The following is a 21,932-nucleotide window of genomic DNA, read 5'->3' as shown; positions in this document are numbered from 1 at the left end:
TCTACAGTGAATATTGGGGTGGCAGGAGCCACCTTTCCATCACCGCAGCCTGCCCCGAGTGCCCAGAAGAGCCCGGTGCCGCCCCAGCCTGCAGCGACAGCCTGCTCCCTCCAACACGCAGCGAACTGGGCCCTGGTTGGGCTGGGTCATGGGGCAATCCCCACAGTGCAGGAGGGAGTGGGACAGCACCCTGCCCCTACCACACTCCCTCCTGCACTGTGGGGATCTCAGTCTGCCCACCCCACAAGCCCAGGCAGGATAAAGAAAGAAACTTTCCTGTGTGTGGCTGAGTCGGCTGTGTGCCCACTCTCCTGCAGTGGCTTGTGGCTGGCTTGGCTGTGGTGGAGGGGGGTGGCGAGTGGCCAGACATGAACCCGGTGATGGTGGGGTGAGCAGCGGCGCCCCCTTGCTACAGGGGTTTTCGGTGCTCATGTACCCCTTACCTGTGTCCCACGTACCCCCAGAGGTACATGTACCACAGGTTGAGAAACTATGATTTAGTACTTGCTTAGGCTCCCTTGCTTAAATTCCCTTATATCTATTTTGAAAATTTACTAAATCTTTTGTTCTCTTAGCATCTGCTGACATACACATGTGTGCCCCTGTCATGGCTTGGCCTTATCCTTCCCCATTTCTCTCCAAATATCTATACTGACAGCTGTGAAGAAGTTCAAGGGACAAAAAGCTGATTGATGCCTAAGGCATCTCACCCCTGCAAGCAAACAAGAAGCATGGCAGCCCCCTGTCCCAGTCCAAGCCTGGGCTTTCATAAGTTTTTATTACATGCATTCCAACTTCTGATTAAATCTTTTCACAAGACCGTCCACTTAAGGATCACACAGGCTTGCGTATTTCTAGTCCCAAGTCCCAGTATTCCTATTTTGTGACTCCAGACATAAAACATGACCTACCTTCTCCTGTTCCAGTATTCACTAGCAAACCGAATCTAAAACCCCAGATCCAGGATTTTCAGTCTAAGGTTTTCTTTTTCTCATTCAGCACACTCCAATTTATGCATGTCTATACTGCAGTGCCTGCATTTCATGCAGATATGTCCATGCTGGCTTTACACTATAGTTTAAAGGTAGCTTGGATACTGCTAGCCATATAGCCTTAATAGCATATAGTATCCTGGGCACATTCTGCAAATCTCACTGCTAAAGCAGCTAATTTATAATCTGGCAGTGCAGATTTACCTATGACTTGGAGGAGCCTTTATTTTAAACAGCTTCAGACTCCTTGCAGTATACTTTTCTAAAGTTTCCTCCTTACTGCATTTTACTGGGCAAAAATGCTGGATTAGGCCCTAGTTCTAATTTTGAAGAAGATCTGGGTTTTCAACAACCTGTTTACTGGTAAGTCCAGCTTTTGAGAGAGCCTGTGGTCTTCCTTCCTCTTTTTTTCTATGACTGTTTGTTATGTTGAAGAAAGTGATAAATTGCAAAAGATGGAGGGGAAATGACTAGGAGAGGGGAACAACCAGTACAGGGGACAAGGGGGTGGAGACACTGGGCATGTCTACATGTGCATTAATGTGTGTTTTCTAATCTGCATTAAACTGAGTAGATTTCATAGACATTAGGGCTGGAAGGGACCTCGGAAGATCATCGAGTCCAGCCCCCCGCCCAAAGGGCAGGAAGTCAGCTGGGGTCATAGGATCCCAGCGAGATAAGCATCCAGTTTCATCTTGAAGGTGTTCAATGAAGGCGCTTGAACAACCCCCGGTGGCAGGCTGTTCTAGGCCTTGGGGGCTCGGACAGTAAAGAAATTCTTCCTTATGTCCAGCCTGAAACGATCTTGTAGTAGTTTGTGACCATTTGACCTCGTCATCCCTTGGGGCGCTCTGGTGAACAAACATTCCCCCAGATACTGGTGGTCACCCCGATAAACTTGTAGGTGGCCATCAGATCACCCCTGAGCCTGTGCTTTTCCAGGTTAAAGAGCCCCAGGGCTCTCAGCCTGTCATCGTAGGGTCTGCTTCCCTGACCTCTGATCATGTGCGTGGCTCTTCTCTGGACTCTCTCAAGCTTCTCCACATCCTTTTTGAATTGTGGAGCCCAAAACTGGACGCAGTACCCCAGCTGCGGCCTCACTAAGGCCGAGTACAGGGGGAGAATGACGTCCCGGGATTTGCTTGAGAAGCATCTATGGATGCGAGCCAGCATTTTGGTCGCTTTACTAGCCGCAGCATTGCATTGCAGGCTCATGTTCATCTTGTGGTCAATGATGACCCCCAAGTCTCTTTCTTCCATAGTGCTAGCCAAAATAGCACTGCCAAGCCTATAAGGATGCTGCGGGGTTTTTTTCCCAAGGTGGAAAACCTTGCATTTATCGGCGTTGAACACCATCAGATTCTCGTCCGCCCACTTGCTGAGCCTGTCCAGGTCAGCCTGGATCATCCTCTTGTCTTCTGGTGTGGATGCTTTGCCCCAAAGTTTGGTGTCATCGGCGAACTTGGCCAGTCCGCTTCTGACTCCAGTGTCCACATCATTAATGAAGATGTTGAACAGTATGGGTCCAAGGACAGAGCCCTGGGGGACCCCACTGGTCACCGGACACCATGATGAGTGACTTCCATCAATTGCTACTCTCTGGGTCCGACCCCGGAGCCAATTTTCCAGCCAGTGGATCGTGGAGGACCCAAGGCGACAATTGGCCAGTTTCTCCAAGAGACGATCATGGGACACCAGATCGAAGGCTTTTTTGAAGTCAAGATATATGACATCAATCTCATCTCCCTTGTCCAGGTGATAGGTCACCTGGTCATAGAAGGAAATGAGATTGGTCAAGCAAGACCTACCCGCAACAAACCCGTGCTGGCTATCCCTTAAGATGTTGGCGTTGGCCAGTCCATTAAGGATGGCCTCCTTAATAAACTTTTCTAAGATCTTCCCTGGGATAGAAGTCAGGCTGATGGGCCTATAGTTAGCCGGATCCACTTTCCTCCCTTTCTCGAAGATAGGCACCACGTTGGCCTTCTTCCAGTCTTCGGGCACTACACCAGAGCGCCAAGAGTTTTCAAAGATCCGTGCTAGAGGCTGGGCTATGATGCTCGCCAGCTCCTTGAGTACCCTGGGGTGAAGATTGTCAGGGCCGGCTGACTTGAAGGTATCCAGCTTCTCAAGATGTTCCTTCACGAAGTCAGCATTAATGGAGGGCAGGGGATCACCCTCACCTGGACTTCCCGGCCCTGTAGCGGGCATGGGCGTCCCACGGGGCTGATGAAAGACTGACACAAAGTACCTATTTAATAGGTTGGCTTTTTCCTGGGTGTCAGTTGTCAGTTACCCCATCTGGTTCAGCAGGGGTCCAGCATTGCCCCTGCTTTTCCTCCGGCTCCCCACATATCTGAAAAAGGACTTTTTATTGTCCTTAATGCTCAAAGCTAGCTGGAGTTCAGTTGCAGCCTTGGCTTTCCTGGTCAGCTCCCTACAGGACCGGACCAGTGCAGAATAATCCTCCTTGGAGGTGACTCCCATCCTCCATCCTTTGTAGGCTTTTCTTTTTAGCCTCAGGAGGTCTGCTAGGTCCCTGGAGAGCCAGGGGGGCTGCTGTGCCCTCTTGCTGCCTTTCCTCCGAGATGGAATAGACTTAGTTTGTGCATTGAGGATCGCTCCCTTGAGGAGCAACCACTCTTCTTGAACTCCCCTCTCCCTGTGGTTACAGTCCCTTAGGGCCTCACTGACAAGCCTCCTGAGCTTGTCAAAGTCAGCTTTCCTGAAGTCAAGGACTTCTGTGTTGCTGACTGACTTGCCAGCTTTTCGGCGGATGGTGAAGGTGATCAGCTCGTGGTCGCTGTCACCCAGCTTCCCATCGATCACTAGGTCGCTGACTAGGTCATCCCCAGTAGCCAGCACCAGGTCAAGCAGCGCTTTGCCTCTTGTTGGCCCATAGACTTCTTGAGTCAGGTAGAGGTCATCCACGCACGAGAGGAAGCTTTGCGACTGCTCAGATTTTGTGAGCAATCCTCCCATGAGATGTCTGGGTAATTGAAATCACCCATGACAACCATGGTCCTGGAGCAAGCTGCCTCAGCCAGTTCCTGGGCAAACTCCTGGTCAAGCTCAGGACTTTGGGTGGGAGGTCTGTAGTAGACTCCCACCATTGTGTCCCCTGTGCCGTGTTCCCCACGGATTTTAACCCAGAGGGTCTCCAGCCGTCCACCCTGGTCGCCAATATCGGCTTGCAGGGACATGTAGCTTTCCTTAACAGAGAGAGCTACACCCCCGCCCCTTTTCTCTACACGATCCCTCCTGTACAGGGTATAGCCATCTATCCCCGTGGTCCACTCATGGGTGGAGTCCCACCAGGTCTCCATTATCCCTATGACATCGTAATTGTTTGCACTGAGCAGGAGGATGAGCTCCTCCTGCTTATTCCCCAGGCTCCTGGCATTTGTGTACAGGCAGGCAAGCGCCCCCTGGGGGGCTCCTTCCTTGCCCACAGATTTTACCAGGGCTGGGGCAGGGGTGGGCTCCCTTGAGTGCCGTGATCCGCTGGCTTTGCAAGGATTGCTCAGCGGGCCAGCAGTGGCGGTAGTCCCCCCGTCCCCCAACGGGCTTAGTTTAAAGCCTGGTGGAGCAGGTCAGCCAGTCTGGCTGAGAAGAGCCTCCTCCCTAGGGGAGAGAGGTGGAGGCCATCTCTTCCCAGCAGCTCGCTGCCTCTCTCGCCAAAGAGCAGGCTGTGGTCATGAAAGCCAAAGCCTTCCTGACAACACCAGCGCTGCAGTCTTTGGTTGACCACGTGGCTCCTCCTGTCCCTTCTCAGCCCATAGCCTGAGACTGGGAGGATCGATGAGAACACCACCTGTGCCCCCAGACCCTTAAGCCCTGCTCCCAAATCCCTGTAGCGCCTCATGACCTGGCTGGGAGTTCTCCGAGCCGTGTCATTGGTGCCCACATGAATAAGGAGCATGGGATAGTGGTCTGTGGGTTTGAGAAGCTTGGGGATCCTCTCCTCAATGTCCCGGATGCGGGCCCCTGGGAAGCAGCAGACTTGCCGGGCTAAGGGGTTGGGGGCAGCAGATTGGCCCCTCCGTCCCCCTCAGGAGGTAGTCTCCCACAACAAACACCTTACGTTTTGTCTTGGGGAGAGCAGGGGCGGGAGCTGCAGTTGGGCCCATGTTGCCTGTGGGGGCCGGCAACTCAGCAGGTTCTGCTGGGGCAGCAAGAGGTGCGTACCTGTTGCTCAGTTCTGGTGGGGGAGGGGCCTTGGAGTACCTCCAATGTGAGGTATTAAATTAATGTGCATCAGGCTGCACTAATGAACAGTAGCATATTTGCATACTTTTTTGGCTACACTTAATGTGCAGTAGACTATTTCACTGTGCATTAGTGTAACGTCACTCTTTTACATGATGCTTTAATGCATGGTAAAATAGTCTACTATACATTAAAGCACATACGTAGACGCATCCACTGTAAGCCTTGGAAATATTTACTCACTTGCCTTCACACTAAAGAAAAATCTACCTTTCCAATCTCCCGTTTTTCCTTTGGCAATGAGCCTATATGCCTCAAGTTTTTTCAGACAACCGTAGGCTAGAATGAAGTCAGTGGGGCAGCTGACCATATTTGCTCAAATCCAAGATGAGGGTTTTTCCCCATTCAACAAGGAGAAAAACATGGATTGTCTTGGATTCAAGTGTGAAGGAAGGTGGCTCCTGCCACTCCAGCTCTGGCCCTGATCTGCTGGCAAAGCATGTTGGGAATTGGGCTACAGGGCGGGTTGGGGATCTGGTGGAGGGGGCAGGTGGTGGAGAGCAAGTGCCAAAGTGGGACAGGAGGCAAGATCACAGATGTGTGGAGGTAAATGGCAGGGGGGAAAGTGGCTCAGGGGGCAGGCACAGAGGGGCAAGTGGTAGGGGGAAAAGTGACAGGGGTACAGGTAAAGAGGGGCAAGAGGTGGGGGAGCAAGATACAGGGGTCAGGCCTCCCCCCCCACCCCACTACAGTTGGGGAAAAAATTAAGATGACCCCCCAGTAATTAGATTCTGTACATGGAAAATTATAACAAATTGGTCATTTTTCCATGTACAGAATCTAATTACTGGAGGGGGGAGTCATCTTTGAAGTTGTCTTAGATTTGGGTAAATATGGTAGTACACATCAGGTAAGTATATGCTTTCCTTTGTTGCATAACACAGCGCTAGTCCCAACTGCTGCCTATGGCAACAAGCATCAGTTTTCTGCCTATCTGTTAAGTGCAAAATATGCTCAAGTGTCTTTCAGCTCCCCTATCTACTTAGTGACTTAACTAAGGGGGTTGAAAGCACACTGTCCAAGTTTGTTGATGACACTAAGATGTGGAGCGAAGTGGACACACTTGAAGGGAGAGAGAGGCTGCAACTAGATTTAGACAGACTACAAAATTGGGCAGATGAGAATAAGATGGGGTTCAACGTAGATAAATGCAGGGTGCTGCACCTTGGGAAAAGGAATCCACAGCATACATACAGGCTGGGGAGCTTCCCTCTTGAAAGCACAGAGGCAGAAAGGGAGCTTGGAGTCATTATTGACTCCAAGATGAACATGAGCCGCCAGTGCCAGACTGCAGCCAGCAAGGCCAGCCATACCTTGTCATGCATCCAACAGTGCATCTCAAGCCAGTCCAGAGACGTGATACTCCCCCTCTATGTGACTTTGGTCAGGCTGCAATTGGAATACTGCATCCAGTACTGGGTGCCGCACTTTAAAAAGGATGTGGCCAGCCTGGAGAGGGTTCAGAGGAGGGCCACCCGTTTGGTGAGAGGGCAGCAGGACAGGCCCTATGAGGAAAGACTGAGGGACCTGAACCTATTTAGCCTCAGCAAGAGGAGGCTGAGGGGGGACCTGCCTACAAACTCATCAGGGGAGATCAACAGCAAATAGGCAGAGCCCTTTTCTCCCCAGCACCACCTGGGGTGACGAGGAATAATGGTCATAAGCTGATGGAGAATAGGTTTAGGTTAGAGATCAGGAGGCAATATTTTACAGTTAGGGAGGCCAAAATCTGGAACCAACTTCCCAGGGAAGTGGTCCTCGCTCCTACCTTGGGCAAATTCAAAAAGAGGTTAGATGATCACCTGTCTGGGGTCTTGTGAACCCAGCATTCATTCCTGCCTGTGGCAGGGGGTCAGGCTAGATGATCTGTTTAGGTCCCTCCTGACCCTAGCTACTATGAAACTATGAAACAGGATCAATCCAAAGTTCCTTAAAAGCCAATGGGAATCTTTCTATTTGTTTCAGGGGCCGTGCGTGCATTGGGTCCACAGAGACTAAAGGTGGCGTGAGAAAGGAAAAAGGTCATGTACACACAGGCACCTTGCAATTCCTCTGTAACGAGTGGGAGGGGTTAGGATGAGGTCCAGAGACAGCAAGAAGGGAGTGGGGGAAGGGACAGGCAGCCCAGATTCCTAAATCTGAAGTCAAAGCTGTCTCCAAACTGACCCAACATTGCTCAGTGCCATGGTGTTCTAATGCCCCAGCAACAGGCCTTGAAAGACTGTGTTGAAACCTCCCTTAAATAAAACAAAAGGTCAAGGCTGGCTTTCTAGCCCTTGTGAGAATCGCTAAGTTAAAAATAAAACCCACATGAACCCTGGACACACAAAAACCAGAAACTAAAGTAGGGGAGGAGACATAGTTACCAGTATTGTTGACTTTAAAATCACTATTTTTTCTTAATCTACTGACTATTTGGGAGCTAGACTTCTGATTTCTGAAGATACCTGAACTCTTCTGGGCTCTACTTATAAAGGGAAGTAGCCTGGGCCAAAACAGCTCATCCCCCCCCACCTCCGGCCAGGGACTGCATTGTTAAAAATCTCAGATCCAGCTCCGATGTATAAGCCCATCTCATTTATAGGATCATAACAAATTCTGGCATGCAGGGTCTTTAGGAGGTCATCTAGCTCAAGGCAGGATCATCCTTAACTAACCTATCCCAATCCAGTGTCTGTCTAATCTGCTCTTCAAACTTTCCAAAAATGAGGGTTCTACAGCTCCTCTAGCTAGCCTGTTTCAGTGCTTCATCACCTTTATAGTGAGAAAGTCCTTCCTAATCTTCAACCTAAATTGCCTTTGCTGCAATTTAGCCCATCCCCTGTAGCCACAGAGAAGTCTATAACCAATCGAGAAACACAGAAAGAAATGGGGTGGCAGAAGAGCCAAGCACATTGTGCAAAGGAAGGCCAGGGCATGAGATAATGGAGCAGGTCATGGCAGAGAGCCTGAGGCAGGAAGGTCGGGAGTGCTGTGTTGGAGGCTAGGGGAGCAGAGGGCTGATGCAGGCAGCAGAAAAACACTGATTCAAGAAATCCCAAGGGGCAGGTGATGTCACAGAGCAAAGTCACGGGTGAGGGGCTTGTACCAAGAAGTGGGGACAAACAAAAAGGCAAGGGCTACATGCCAGAGAGAGAGGATGAGTGGGAGAGAGTGGGAATTAAAGGTGTAGAGGCTGGGAGAGGATGAGGCACCATGCTTCACTGGGTTTCTAACCATGTCACTTGGTCTTTCTCAAGGGCCTTTCCTCTCCCTATAACCCTGTTTCCTCCCTCTCGAACTGCACACATGAGGCAACTGCCTGTAAAGAAGAATCCTGGTATTGCTAATAACTTGCCAGGTGGATTCCCAGAAATGAAACAACAGAGGCCTGCCTGTGCAACACATGCTCTCTCCGTACCTCTCTCTGGCCTGCTTCCAGCCCTACCCTCTGGCAGCACTGGCTGCAGCCGGGAGAGGAAAAGGCTGAGCCCCATCATGTGTTTTGGCCCTGTTCACTGTAGCAGAAAAACTTTGTAAAGCCCTGACCGCAGGCACGCTGGAAGGGAGGCACTGCTTGGGAGACTTGAAATGGGCCGGCTTCCAGGAACAAGAGACTCCTGCAGCACTAATACAGCATGCACTGAAGTAGCCAGGTTACCCATGGCTTGGATGAGGGAAATGAAGCTGCGGACTCAGCCCTGAATTACCACACCACTTCTGCTGCTGTTCCCAGCCCTGCACATGTCGCTTTAGAGTAGATGAGCAGAGCAGGGCTGGGATGGGTTGCCCTTTGCACAAAAGATCCTTGAGCAACACAGGCTGTCACACAGAGTACACAGTCCAGGAACAGCGCCCCCCCCTGCTTCCCCACTCCCAGCACAACTATTTACCAGACTGAAAATCAAATCCTGTGGAAACGACCTGGCCTGTGAATCACATCCGCTTGCTAATGCATACAAGGCCTAGGCAGTGCTGATTTAGGGCCAGCCCTGGCTGCCAAAAGGCTACGTGGGTGTGTTGGGCTCCTACTGCTTGCCGTAACTCTAAACCACATGAGAAGAGAGTATAAGCAAATAGGCTAATCATCCTCCCCCTTACAAGTGAGTCAACACAGGTCCCAGAGCAACAGCTCCTGGGGACACTATGACCTTGTGCTCCCTTTCAACTAGACCTTGTATCCCTTAGCATTTGCCTCCTGGCCTCTGGCAGGCTGAAGGGAAATCAGCTTCCCCTTCTACCAGAGCTCCTTCTTGCGTTGTTCCTCAAACTGGCTCTCAACTCCCCAAAAACCTAGAAGCCACCTGGGCAGGGGAGATGCTTCCTTTTCTTGTGGTGGCTTCCTTCACTCCCATTTTGTATAGGGCTAGACAGCAAAGGGGCACCGCAACATGTCTGCGTGACATCATCCCATCCTGTGGTGACATAGCAACACCCAGCGTGACAGAAACCTGCGGCATGGAAAAGAAATCCCGTGGGTGACTTCACAGGCCCAGGGGCACAGCTGCTGCAATTGGGATGATCCCACGGAGACCAAGGTTGTGGCTATGCCACCTCCTTCACCCTGCCCTGATGAACAGGTGCACCGGACCCCACTACCCTTTGCTGCAGGCTCCAATCCATGGGCAAGCATTACAGCATGCTCCTGGCTACCAAGCTCAGGCAGGGAATCTGAGGAATATTTTTGCCTCGGGTTGCTACATGAATCATGGCTTTTTAAAGCCTTTCTCAGAATCATTGAGTGTTGGCTGCAGCCAAGACTGGGGATTATGAGCAGAGTGGGAATTAAATCATGGGAGATTCCTGGCTAAATGACCTTTCCCCTCTGCTCAGGGTCATACTAATCACCAAATTTGGGGTCAGGAAGGAATTTTACCTTGTGGTCAGGTTAATATGAACTGTGGGGGTTTTGCCACCTTCTGTAGTAGGGCAGGCATGGCCTTCTTCTTGGATATCTTGATCATATTTCAGCAACCTTTGCAGCAGTAGGACATTGGCGGTTGTTGTCCCCCAGCTTGACCTGTGGTGATTTAGGGTGCTATGTCTTGTGGTTGTGCCAGGGTTGACAGGTATCTGTTCTTGGCCCTTATGGGCTAAGATCAAGTGTAGTTAGTTTGAGAACATAAGTTGAAGGGAAGTGATTCTTTCCCTCTATTCAGCACTGGTGAGGCCACAACTGGAGTACCGTGTTCAGTTTTGGGTCCCCCACTACAGGAAGGGTGTGTACAAATTGGAGAGAGTACAGCAGAAAGCAACAAAAAATAGTGAGGGGGTTGGGACACATGACTTTTGAGGAGAAGCTGAGGGAACTGGGTTTATTTAGTTTAGAGAAGTGGAGACTGAGAGGGGATTTAATAGCAGTCTTCAACTACCTGAAGGGGGGTTGGAAAGAGCTAGACTGTTCTCAGTGGTGGCAGATGGCTGAGCAGGGAACAGTGGTGTCAAGTTTGCAGCAAAGGAAGTTTAAATTAGATATTAGGAAGCAACTTTCTCACTAGGAGGGTAGTAAAACACTGGAACAGGCTACCCAGAGAGGTTGTGGAATCTCCATCCTTGGAGGTTTATAAGACCTGGAAAGACAAAGCCTTGGGTGTGATGATCTAGTTGGGGATGCTCCTGCTCTGAGCAGGGGGTTGGACTAGATGACCTCCTGAGGTCCCTTCCAGCCCTAACTTTCTGTGATTGTAAGTAGTGCCGTACTGGGTCAGACCCATGGTCCATGTAATCCAGTATTTTGTCCCTGACAGCGGCAGAAGTGGATGCTGCAGCAGGAGAGCACAGAGCTGCCTGTCTCTAGAGCGATGTATCCCCTATTCAGTAGCCTCCTTGACATCCACCATTGTTTGCTGAGAGATGCCACCATTCTGTTCAACAGCCACTGACAGATCTATCATCCATGAATGTATCCAGTCCCTTTCTGATCCGGGATACGCTAGAGGTTTTGCTGACAGTTAGACAATGGATGTGTAGGGGATGATCTGGATAGGGATGATCCTGCCTCAGGTGGGGACCTGGACTAGACAACCTCTGGAGGTCCCGTCCAGCCCTACTTTTCTATGACTCTATGATGCTGGGTCTGTGCCCAGCTCCGCCACTGATTCCCTGGGCAAACTGGAGCAAGCCATGGCCACCTGGGTGCTTCCTTCTCCCTCGATCTGGAAGGAAGGTGGTGGTGCTGGCCCCTCCGGGCATGTTGTGTTATGCTGTGCAGGTTGTGTGTGTGCTGTGTTGCATTGTTGTGCATATTGTATTGTGCAATGGATTGTGTTGAGTGTGGTGTGCTGTGTGTGTTGTGTTCTGTGCACACTGTAGTATGCTGTGCATGCATGCGTGCATTATGCTGTGTTGCACTGTCATGTGTTGTGTTGAGTGTGCGTTGTGCTGTGTGTTACGAGTGTGTGTTGTGTTGGTTGTGCTGTGTGTCGTGCATGCATGATGTGTGCGCATTGTTATGCTGTGCTGTGTCGTGTGCTGTGTTGTCTGTGTGCTGTGCTGTGTGTGTTGTGGTTGTGCATTGGGTTGTCAGTGTGTTGTGCTGTGTGTGCTATGCTGTGTGGTGAGTGTGTTGCATGCACATTGTGTTATGCTCTGTGTGTTGTGTGTGGGCACTGTGGTATGTTATGCTATGTGTTGTGTGTGTTGTGCTGGGTCGTGTTAGGCTGTGAGTGCGTGCTGCACTCTGTGTGTGTGTTGTGGTTGTGTGTTGTACTATGCCGAGTGTGTTACGTCCGCGGTGCGTTACGCTGTGTGTTGTGCTGTTGTAAGCATGTGCTGTGGTTGTGTGTGTCGTGCAGCCAGTGTGTGCTGTCAGGGTGTGTCATGCTGTGCCGAATGCGTTGTGTTGAGCGTGTGCATTGCATGCGCGCTGTGTTACGCTGAGTGCAGGGCGTGCTGTGCTTGTGCTCTAGTGCAGCATGTGCGTGCGTCCGTATCTGTGCGTGTATGGTGTGTGTGTGTGTGTGTGTGTGTGTGTGCGCGCGCGCGCGTGTGCGTGTGTCCCCTGTCCCGGACCCTGCCCCTTCTCGGCAAACGAAACAAGCGGGCTGGGGTGGGCGGGGCTGGGGTACGGACGGTCCCGCCCGGCCGCGCGCCCCAGCAGTGCCAGCGGGCGGGCGGCGGCGATGGAGGGCGCGGGGCAGTACGGGGTGCCGGGCCGCGGGGCCCAGGCGCGGGGCTACGAGCACCTCAAGGAGGACACGGAGCTGGGGGTGGTGCTGGGGCCGCCCGTGCCGCCGAGCTACGGGCTGCTGCCGCCGCCCCGCGACCACCTCGTCTGGTCCATCTTCAACACGCTCTACATGAACTTCTGCTGCCTCGGCTTCTTCGCGCTCGCCTTCTCCATCAAGGTAGGAGCGGCCCGGGCCCCCGGGCAGGGGCTAGCCCAGCCCAGCCTGCCCTCTCCCTGGCCCGCGCTGCTCAGCTGGCAGTGGCTGGGCAAAGTCCGCTGCTTGCTTGGGGCTCCCTTCCTAGACAGCGCCCTGGGGGGAGCCCGGCCCTGGGGCCACCCCAGCGTGTCCCCAAAGCTCCCGGGAGGAGGGAGCAAGGAGGTCCCCCCTTGTGCTGCCGAGAGGGTCTGCAGGGGTATGGGGTTGTGGGCAGGTAGGGAAGAAACAGCTCCAGATTTGAGCCTCTGAGCCCTAGGAGAGAAGCGGGCTGCACCTAAAAGCATGGGAGAGGGTGAGGAGCTGAACCTCCTCCCCTGCAGATCCCAGGAGTGCCACAGATGAGCCCCTACCCCATCTTCTACTGTGTGACTCTTCCTAAGGGTTTCTTAAGGCAGCGTAACCTGTGGGTTGCAACCCCAAAATGGCTGGCAAGAATATCTGAAAGGGTCACAAACAGACTTTAAAACTGGATCAACAAACTTTAAACATGGATTCTCCTTTAAAGGAGAAAAACAGGCGAAACCAGGGCTTTTCCCTTGCTGGCTGGCAGAGCTCCTGCAAGGAGCTGCTTGGGGGGGCCCCCCATGCCTCCTCCTTGGGGCAGGGGGCAATGGGTCAGGGGTGAGGGGCACTGGGTCAGGACGGCCCACCGATGCTTACAAATGGGTCTTGGTACAAAAAAGGTTGAGAACCACTGGCTTAAGGGATACAACAGGTCTCCTGGCACCTGGACAGGCTCCCATCAGTGTCCTTCATCCCTTTTGTGACATGGATGGGATCCAGGTGGGGTCACCCCCATTCAGCACAGGGGTTTTAGGTCATGACTGAGCTTGCAAGCAAGTGACCAGCAAGTAGAAATGAGTGGTGGTGGCAGGGAGGTTGCAGGGGTGAGGGGTGACAGCATTTGGTCTCCTCTGCAGTAACTAGCTGCCCAGGAGATGAACAGAAAGTCCTCTGTGGTAATACATGTTGCTTCAATCAAGAAAGTTTTCCATGCCTTATCTTTTTTTATGTTTGTACTGCATCTGTTTCCTGTAGACGACTGATGATGTGGAACACAGACCTCACTCCAAAACCCGCCCCCCTCAGCTTCCCCCCCTACCTCCTGACAGTTCATGCGCATATACTGCTTTCCCCAGCAAGGGACCTCCCCACACCAAGACCAACTTAGACCTGGTCTCTGAGGACAGTGAAAATTTGCAGCCTCTGAGATGCAGCTGGTCACAACTCAGAACTTCGATTCAGTGGGAAAGTGTGAAAATCTTTGTTATGGGAGGAGGACCCCCAAACATAAAACTCTCTCCATCATGACCCCAACCATTTTATCATGGTTTTCCATAACAGAACCACCCTAAACCCACAAGAGTATGAGTAAGTGGAATAGGGAACTTAGAAGCTCTGACAATCCTGGCTTGCATGGGATGTCTTGTGGCAACCAGGCTTCCTGACTGCAGCAAGGAGTTTTACCTGCTTTCTACACACAAGCAACTTGGGGGCCTATGCCACTCAGAAACTTTAAACCTTTCTCTGTTTCTAGAGGAGAGCTTAAAGTTTCTGAGTGGGCATAGGCCCACAAATCTTGGCACTACATGTGTAACGATGGATTACTTGGAAGAGCTAAAGAGAAAACAGGGACAGGAGTGATGATCACAGATTTATAACAGGGATTCTGAGGGGGGACACAGCAAGGACTGTGGAAGCCCTGGGGTCCCTGGCGCTTGGGAAGACCTCAGGCATGGGCTGACCCAGAGCAGGAGACCCTGAGGCTTGCATAGGTGTCCTGGAGGAGCCTGTATAGCTCAGTCCCAGTGCTCCAAACCCTGGAAGCCTGGGCTCCTAAGCAGCCTGCCAGGAAGCCCAGTAGGTGTTAGCCGGAAATCAGACTGGCAAACCAGTTCAGCAAAGCCAGATTTCCACACACATTTTTGTTTTGACAAGGTAGCGTTTTTCAGCCAAGCTGTATGTGCCCAGAAAATCCACAAGCAGTTCTACTCAGTAGGACCAGAGAATCCCATCCCTTTGTTCCCCTCCCCGAGTCTCAGCCCTGAGATGCACATGGACAGCACCTGGCAACATAGCTGCTCTTCTGTGTATTGTATTTTCGTTTATCTTCCTCATTTCCTTCTCTTCTTCCTTCCTTCCTCCTTCTACCCCCCCTCCCACTCCTGAACCCTCGCTGCAGGCAAGGGATCGCAAAGTCCTCGGTGACTACAGCGGTGCTGGCAGCTACGGCTCCACTGCCAAGTGCCTCAACATCGTGGCCCTGATCCTGAGCCTCCTGTTCTTCATCCTTATCATCATCCTTTTGGCAACGGGTGTCATTGCCTTGGCAAACTTAAGTAATAATGGAGTCTAGCCTCTCCTGCAGCCATGTGGGTAAATCGTAGCTGTTTCACCACCCCACAGGCAGGGCTGTTCCTGCTATAGCTCCCACAATTTCCATTCCCTATTTCCTGGCTCTGTGTGCTCCCCAGCCACCTTCCTGAGCTGGAGAAGGAGCACCGCTTTCTTTCTGACCCCACATGCAGCCAGCGTCATTCATCAGAGAAGCTCTCAGCTTTGTATGGGGATCCTGAAGGAAGATCTCTGAATCCTCTGTGGGAACTAACCATCCTGTGCTCTCCATCACCCTTACACTGAGGATAGCGGGCACCGTCTCCATCCAAAACCCATCGTCTGAAGTGCCCTTTGACTGAATGGCTGAAATCACCACCGAGGAGGTGGGGGAGTACTTGAGGACACCTGTTGCCGTGGGGCTGGAGAGTCACAGTTCTGCTTGTGACATTGCTTTGTCCCTCAGTTCCAAGTAGAAGCCTGATATCCAGGCCACTGACCCTCAAATAAAAAGATCCCTTTCTTTCTTGTAAGCTGTTGTGTTCTTTACAGGCAGGCATTTGCAAAAGCCTATGTGGCCTCATGAGCCAGTTTGGAGGAAGGAGTTTGGGGTTTTCAAAGGTCTTTGGGGTCAATCAGGCTAGTATGATTAAGGTGCATTCATTTCTGTAGCCAGCACTACAACAAGGGAGTGGCCAGCACCACATTTGTCTGTCTTGGTCTCGGCCCGAATGACCAGAGACCCATCTGCAACTGGGCCAAGTGGGGGCAGCCTTTACCACCAATCAGGAGCATGGTTCAATTAGAGCTGTGGCCAGAAGCCTTGACTGCTCTGCTTCTACCCCTTTCTGGGTGGCCTGTAGCTTTTTCAAAAAGGGTCAGCTAGTCAGGTCAACAGCACTTCCTACCAGAGGGCTGCAGGCATGCAAGGGGCATAGTGGAAATGGTCAGTTCAGTTGGGGTGACACATGAGACTGTCAGCCAGCTGCAGCCTATATAGCTACAGCAAGGATGCAACTACCCTGGAAGAGTGGAGACACTCAAACAAGTTTGTTTGTTTGTTTTTGGGGGGGGTTGTAAAAAGATATGTCATATATATTATATATGGTTATATATCTACACTCCAAGTATCACTCCACAAAGATAACCTTAACTGGTTACAAAAACCGCACCAGCACAAAGGCCCGCTGGCCACCTGAACCCATTACAATATCTGCATCTTGTGCTAAACACACAAGCAACTTCTTGTCTCAGACCAGGCAACCCTTTCCTTCCCACCCTGCTTGTGGGATCACATACTCAGTTCACTCGTCATCCACGTTGCTGTTGCTCCAGCTCCTGCTGGAGGACTTGCTGCTGCTGTCACTGTCCTCAGTTCCACTTGTCTCTTCCTCTTCCTCACTGTCACCGCTCCCTTCTCCACACAGTGGGGGGAAGTTGGAAGGGCCTGTGCCACATGTCTCTGTGCCAGGTGGCTTTGGCCGCATCCTCTCCATCCTCCACTACTGATTTCTGGTAGTAGGTCCTGAGTTTGCTCAGAGCCATTTTCACACAGCCTACTACCTCTGTGTCTGTGTGCCTGTACAACAGGAGGTTCTTGGCGCTTCTGACACAGGATGCAAACTGGTCGAAAAGGGGCAATGGGTTCCCCTGATGTTTGGCAAGGTGCCTGTACAGTGCCACTTCTCTGGTTAGCCAGTTGACGCTGGTCAGTGCTTTGCAGAGCTGCTTCACCCTTTTCCATGCCTCTTTGGTGCAGGTGCAGAGCCAGAGGAGGTGGTCGATTGTCTCGGTGGAAACAGGTGAACCACAAGACCCAGGCATTCTGCCTAGTTTTGGCATGCATGCACACATGCTGTAGAGGTGGCAGTAGGGGGAAAGGTCCTCAAGCAGGAGACAGAGCAAGCCTATCCTTTTGTTCCCTGTTGGGGGGGATGCCCTTGGGGTTGGACTCTGAAAGTGTGTGTGTATGTATGCAGCAGGATGTGGGAACCTATAAAAAGGGGCATACCTCAGGGAGGAGTCTGTAGAGGAACCAGGGCTGCTGGACACCACCCAAAAATCTCTGGGCTGCAGCAGGATCTAGTAACAGCCCTTTGGCCAGCCATCTAGCTGCTGAATCAGACAGAGTGGGGAGCAACACACAGATTCCTGGCAGGCAGTGAATGCCCTAAGAAAAAGGACCTCCTCATCTCATCAACCAGTGCCCCCAGGACATAAGGAGGTTGGTTGTGATCAGGCAGTCAGTGGAGGAAAAAGAAGGGCCTTGGTGAATCTCACCCAAGGAGCCCAATCAATTTCCACACTGCTGGAAGCATTTAATATTCAAATGACCTCATTTATTGCTCACTGTCTAGCAGCCCATGGGTGACTGGTGCCACCTTAGGGGGGACACGTGCCTCCCCAATGACCAGTCAGTGACCGGGGGGGGGGGGGGGGGTCCCCCCACGGTCAATCTTGCTGACCAGGCGGGGGTCCCCTGTGGCCGATTGCAAAGCAGCTGCGGTGCTTGCACTGCCCAGACGGCGCTTGCAGGGGGGGCACTGGCGTTCCCACCTGCCCCACCTACCCGTTGCCTAAGCAGCTAGGGTGGTCTGTCAAGGGGTGCACTGGCACTCTGGGTGCATGTGCACCCCTGTGTGCCCCCTATGTGTCGCCACTGTAGCAGCCTGAAACAGGACTGCCTGTGATGCGTCTACAAGGCCCTAGATGAGGGCCCGATGGGGGCAGCTGATACAAATCTGTCCAGTTGGTGCCTTGGAGAAGGTTGTAACCATCAGCAGACAAGCAGGGGAATGAAAAGACCTCCTCCCCCACCCCAGTAGGAGCAATATCAGCCCCAGGGCACCTCCTCAAGTCCACTGCCCTACTAGCTAGTGCAGCCCAGTAGCGAAACCCTGCTAGTCCCACACAAGGCAGGTGACGAGCTGGGGTAGAAAGGGGGGGAGGAGTGATTCTTATTAGGGCTGTGTGAAATGTTGCTGGCAGTTTCGTTTTGATGCTGTTTCGACTCATTCTGAGCTTGAAACAGCAAAATCAAAATGAAGTCGAGAGTTTGAAACAGCCTCAAAATGATATGATGCAAGTTGTAACATTTCAAAATTTTGAAAACATTTCCAGTTTTGAAGCTCAAGTTGAGCTTGCTGGCTGGGAAACAGAAACTAAAGTAAGGAGAGGGAGGGGGAAGAGTGGTAAAGGGGCGGAGGGAAGGAGTGCTCTCATTATTGACAGTGTAGCTGGCCAGTGACTGTGATCCTTCCCTGAGGTCTCTTCCAATCCCAGTACTCTGGGGGAGGGATGGAAAAACTGCAAAGAAGGCATCATTGTTTGAACCGCCCTGCTTTCTGCCTTGGTGTCAGTTGAGTGGGGGTGCACCTTAACACACACACAGTGTCACCCACCCATGTCATGAGTGTTGCCTGGCAGCAGCGAGAAGTGCAGGGCCCCAGAACCCAGGGTCCCCCTGCACCTATCTCCTCGACAGCTGGCAGGCTATGTCCGCAGCAGGGCCTGCAGTTTTGACCCCCCTCTGCCTCAAGACAGACATAGTCCCACAAGCACCCATGTCACGAGTTTTGTCTGCCAGCAGCCAGAGGTGCAGGGCCCCACAACCCAGAAGCCCTGCACCTATCTTCTTGACAGCTGCCAGGCGTCGTGGCCTCAGCAGGGGCTAGCAGGCCTGCAGCTTTCCCACTGCTGTGCCTTAACCCACCCATGTGATGAGTTTTGCTTGTCCACAGCTTGAGGTACAGTTTCTTCCAAACCTCTGCACCTATCCCCCTGAAACTTGGCAGGTTTCATGCCCTCAGAAGGGGCTACCATTCCTGCAAGTTTCATCCAAATCAGGCCAGAAATGACAAAGTTATAGGCTGTTTCAAGCTTCCTCATTATAGCCTATGGTCGAAACATTAAAACATTGTCAAAACAGCAAAACTGTTTTGACGAAATGAAACAGGACAGCGGCTTCGAATCAAAATGAAATTCGAAATGAAACACTGTTCTGTTGAAATGTCAAAATGCAAGTCGAAATGGAACTGTGCCATTTTGCCCAGCCCAAATTCTTATGGAAACCTTGGTGTCTGCAGCAGAAAAAATGGATATTTTTCTAACAGTTATGTCCTTTCTTTCATACACAAGCAGGAGCTCTTGCCAAGCTCTTAAACCTGGGACCAGCCTGATCTTGGAAACCCTACTTACCTGGGTCTGTTTCTCAAGCAAGGCTCTTTATGGAAACCCAGCATTTGTGCAGCGTGGGTGTAATTCTGACTTCTGTCTCTCCTTTGTTTCCTTTCCCGTGAAGCTAAGAAATGAAACTACAATAAATTCCATGAAGTGATTATCCCCAGGGTGTTCTGGCCAAAGTGACACTGTTATTCCAGGAAAGTTTAGATCTAGAGCTGATGTTTCTGTGAGGGAGGCACTCTGCAAAGCAATGCTGGAATTTCAAACATGTGAACACATCATGCACACTGTCATATTTTTGCCTCCTCACATGCACTGCAGATCCCTTATTACTCTCTCTCCTTTGCTCTCTCTCTCTTTCATGGAAACTAAGATTCCCAACAGTCAAACCTTAGGAAATGCCAGACGTCAGAGAGCCTGAGTTTCTCCCCCTTCTCAGTCTCCATACTGAGATAGCTTCCATTACATCCACACAAGCTCCATTTTCCTAAGATTCCTGCAGTTTACAGGATATTAAAAAAAAAAAGGCAAGGAGAGGGGATGGGAATTGGAACAAATGAAATATTTCCAGAACAGAGATTTCTGAATTTGTTTCACAGGAACCTAAAAATAGTTGGTCTTGTTCCAATGTAGAATACAAAAAGTTTTCTGTGAGAAGGAAATGGCATATTTTGATAAGAGCTAATCACCCACTTCAGGACCTGGGGCTGGGTCGTCACCGCCCCCAGTCTGATACTCCACAGCCTACTCCCTTGTGCAGTCCTGTCCCATGGTACCAAATAGACTGTCAGGTTGGGTTCAGTCTAGAGGAGCAGCACGAAGTTTAGACTCAGAATCAAATTGCCCCAAAGTTTGGGGTAGAAGTGGGGATTGGATGGAGACCAATGGGTCTGTTGATAGGGGATGAGGTCATCTTGCTTAGACATTGACTCCTGGCCTCCTTTCCTCCAAAGCTGGAACCACGTGAGATTCATTGCCTGCCCCTCAGTCTCCTGACTGCTCTGAGAAGGGAGGAAGATGTACTAAGTTCTGGCAGGTTGCTACTTCACAGCATCTTGTCTTAACTCCTCCACTAGGCCTCGAGTTGGGTTGGAGTCATAGCTCTACCCAATTCCAAGGTCTGACATCTTATTTTTTTATAGGGAAAATTTTTTCATGTCCCAAGTTAAATTAGCCAAATCAATTCCAAATCCATGAGTTGTTCAAGAACCATATGTGGCCTTGCTACCGGCAAGCATCCCTCACCCCCATCTCGGGCTTCAGATGCTTTCAAATCCTTTGGCAGGCATCCTATGTGCAGGCCCAAGCCCAGAGGCTTGGGGTCCAGCCGCTCCTGATTTTCACTTGCCCTCAGCTGTATGGCTGCAGAAGCAAGCTAGGGAGAAGTCTCCTATTTTCATAATGTCAGTGTGTAGCCGAGATCTTCCCACTGAAAGTGAAAATGGGAAGCTAACTATGCATTACCTCGGTCAGGGTACTACCCCCTGCCAAGAAAGTGGTTTTCCCTTGCAACCAGGAAAACACCTTCTAGATCATGGTGTTTCCCCTGCCATGTCCCAGGGCCTGACAGCTGCTAGCTCTCAGGGAATAATAGGATGACCACCCTTTCTGCTCCCTTGTACCAGCTTGCAGGCTGGGCCACATTCTGGAATTGCCTCAAAGTTTTGGGTGGGAGTGGGGATTAGATGTAAACCAATGGGTCTGTTGATAGGAGGATGAGGTCATTTTGCTTAGACATTGACTCCTGGACTCCTTTCATCCAAAGCTGGAACCATGTGAGATTCATTGCCTGCCCCTCAGTCTCCTGGCTGCTCTGAGAAGGGAGGAAGATGTACCAAGTTCCAACGTGTCACTACTTTGCAGCATCTTGTCCTAACTCCTCCATTGCGCATAGAATTGGGTTGGAGTCATAGATCCATCCACTCCCATCTGCCAGCCCTCTGGGCTTCTTGGCTAATTGAAACTGGTTGGGTGTGGGAGGGGAATCAGGTCTTGTAAGTTAAAAAGACACTTATTTTTAACCAGAATAAAGTTTTTTAAAAGAGGGGTGGCCAACCTTCGGTTAACTTGTGGTTAATGGTTTTCTGTTGTTGCTTGTCCAAGCACAGTGATACTTTTAAAAACTTTGGGCCAAATTCAAGCCTGGTAGTTTGGGTTTTTCCCTCCACTGCCATGTCACTGTACTACTCTTGGCTAGCTGTCAAGACCAAGTCCAACCTACATCTGTACTTCAATACTTCACTTGAAATGTAAAGCATGAAATTGAAAGGCAAGGAAATCATGAAGCCCTTTGGGAATGCATCTCTGGTCGATGCCTTCTACCCTGTGAGCTCCTTGGCCTGGTCTTCATGACAGCTGCAATCTTGGCTGTTTGTGCAGGGACCTACCGACATACAGAGCATAAAGCACCAGCTGCTCCATCTTGTGCTGAAAGATCAAGACTCAGTGCCTAGGGCTGTAATACGGATCCTTTAAGGATTAGTGACAGAGTATGGGGGAAGGGAAATAAGGATGAGCTGGGGGGAGGGGAAGGGGAGCACAACAGAGAACACCAAGAGCTACATCACTGTTAGATTTTGATGCCTTGATGTTATTTATGGGTGATCAAATAACTCGTAGGCTACAGATGTCTAGTGTAAATATACCTTTGAAGATCACTGGGCTCAGAAGGGAAGTGGGTTTCTTCAAAAGTCAAGGATCTTCTAGGGGTTAAAGCGAAGCCAGCCAACAGCAGTCAACACCAATATGGGGACCAGTGTCATCCTTCTGACTTAAATACTTCCCACTCTGC

General features: G+C 51.1%; 1 protein-coding gene and 1 long non-coding RNA gene across 2 annotated transcripts in view; both read left to right on the top strand.

Moving 5' to 3' along the window:
* Nucleotides 1-21,932, top strand: part of LOC109282617 (uncharacterized) — a 79,716-nt gene that overhangs the window by 10,802 nt on the left and 46,982 nt on the right. The gene's annotated exons all lie outside the window — the stretch shown is intronic.
* Nucleotides 12,330-15,492, top strand: LOC102564767 (dispanin subfamily A member 2b). The gene is made up of 2 exons (XM_006273933.3): nt 12,330-12,586; nt 14,808-15,492. Exons 1-2 carry the CDS (start codon nt 12,362-12,364, stop codon nt 14,979-14,981), a joined length of 399 nt encoding a protein of 132 aa, XP_006273995.1. The 5' UTR covers nt 12,330-12,361; the 3' UTR covers nt 14,982-15,492.

This window comes from Alligator mississippiensis, chromosome 2, assembly GCF_030867095.1.
Source record: "Alligator mississippiensis isolate rAllMis1 chromosome 2, rAllMis1, whole genome shotgun sequence".
Lineage (NCBI taxonomy): Eukaryota > Metazoa > Chordata > Crocodylia > Alligatoridae > Alligator > Alligator mississippiensis.
Note: the sequence above shows the minus strand (reverse complement) of the source record. Positions and strands in the feature narration are given on the sequence as shown.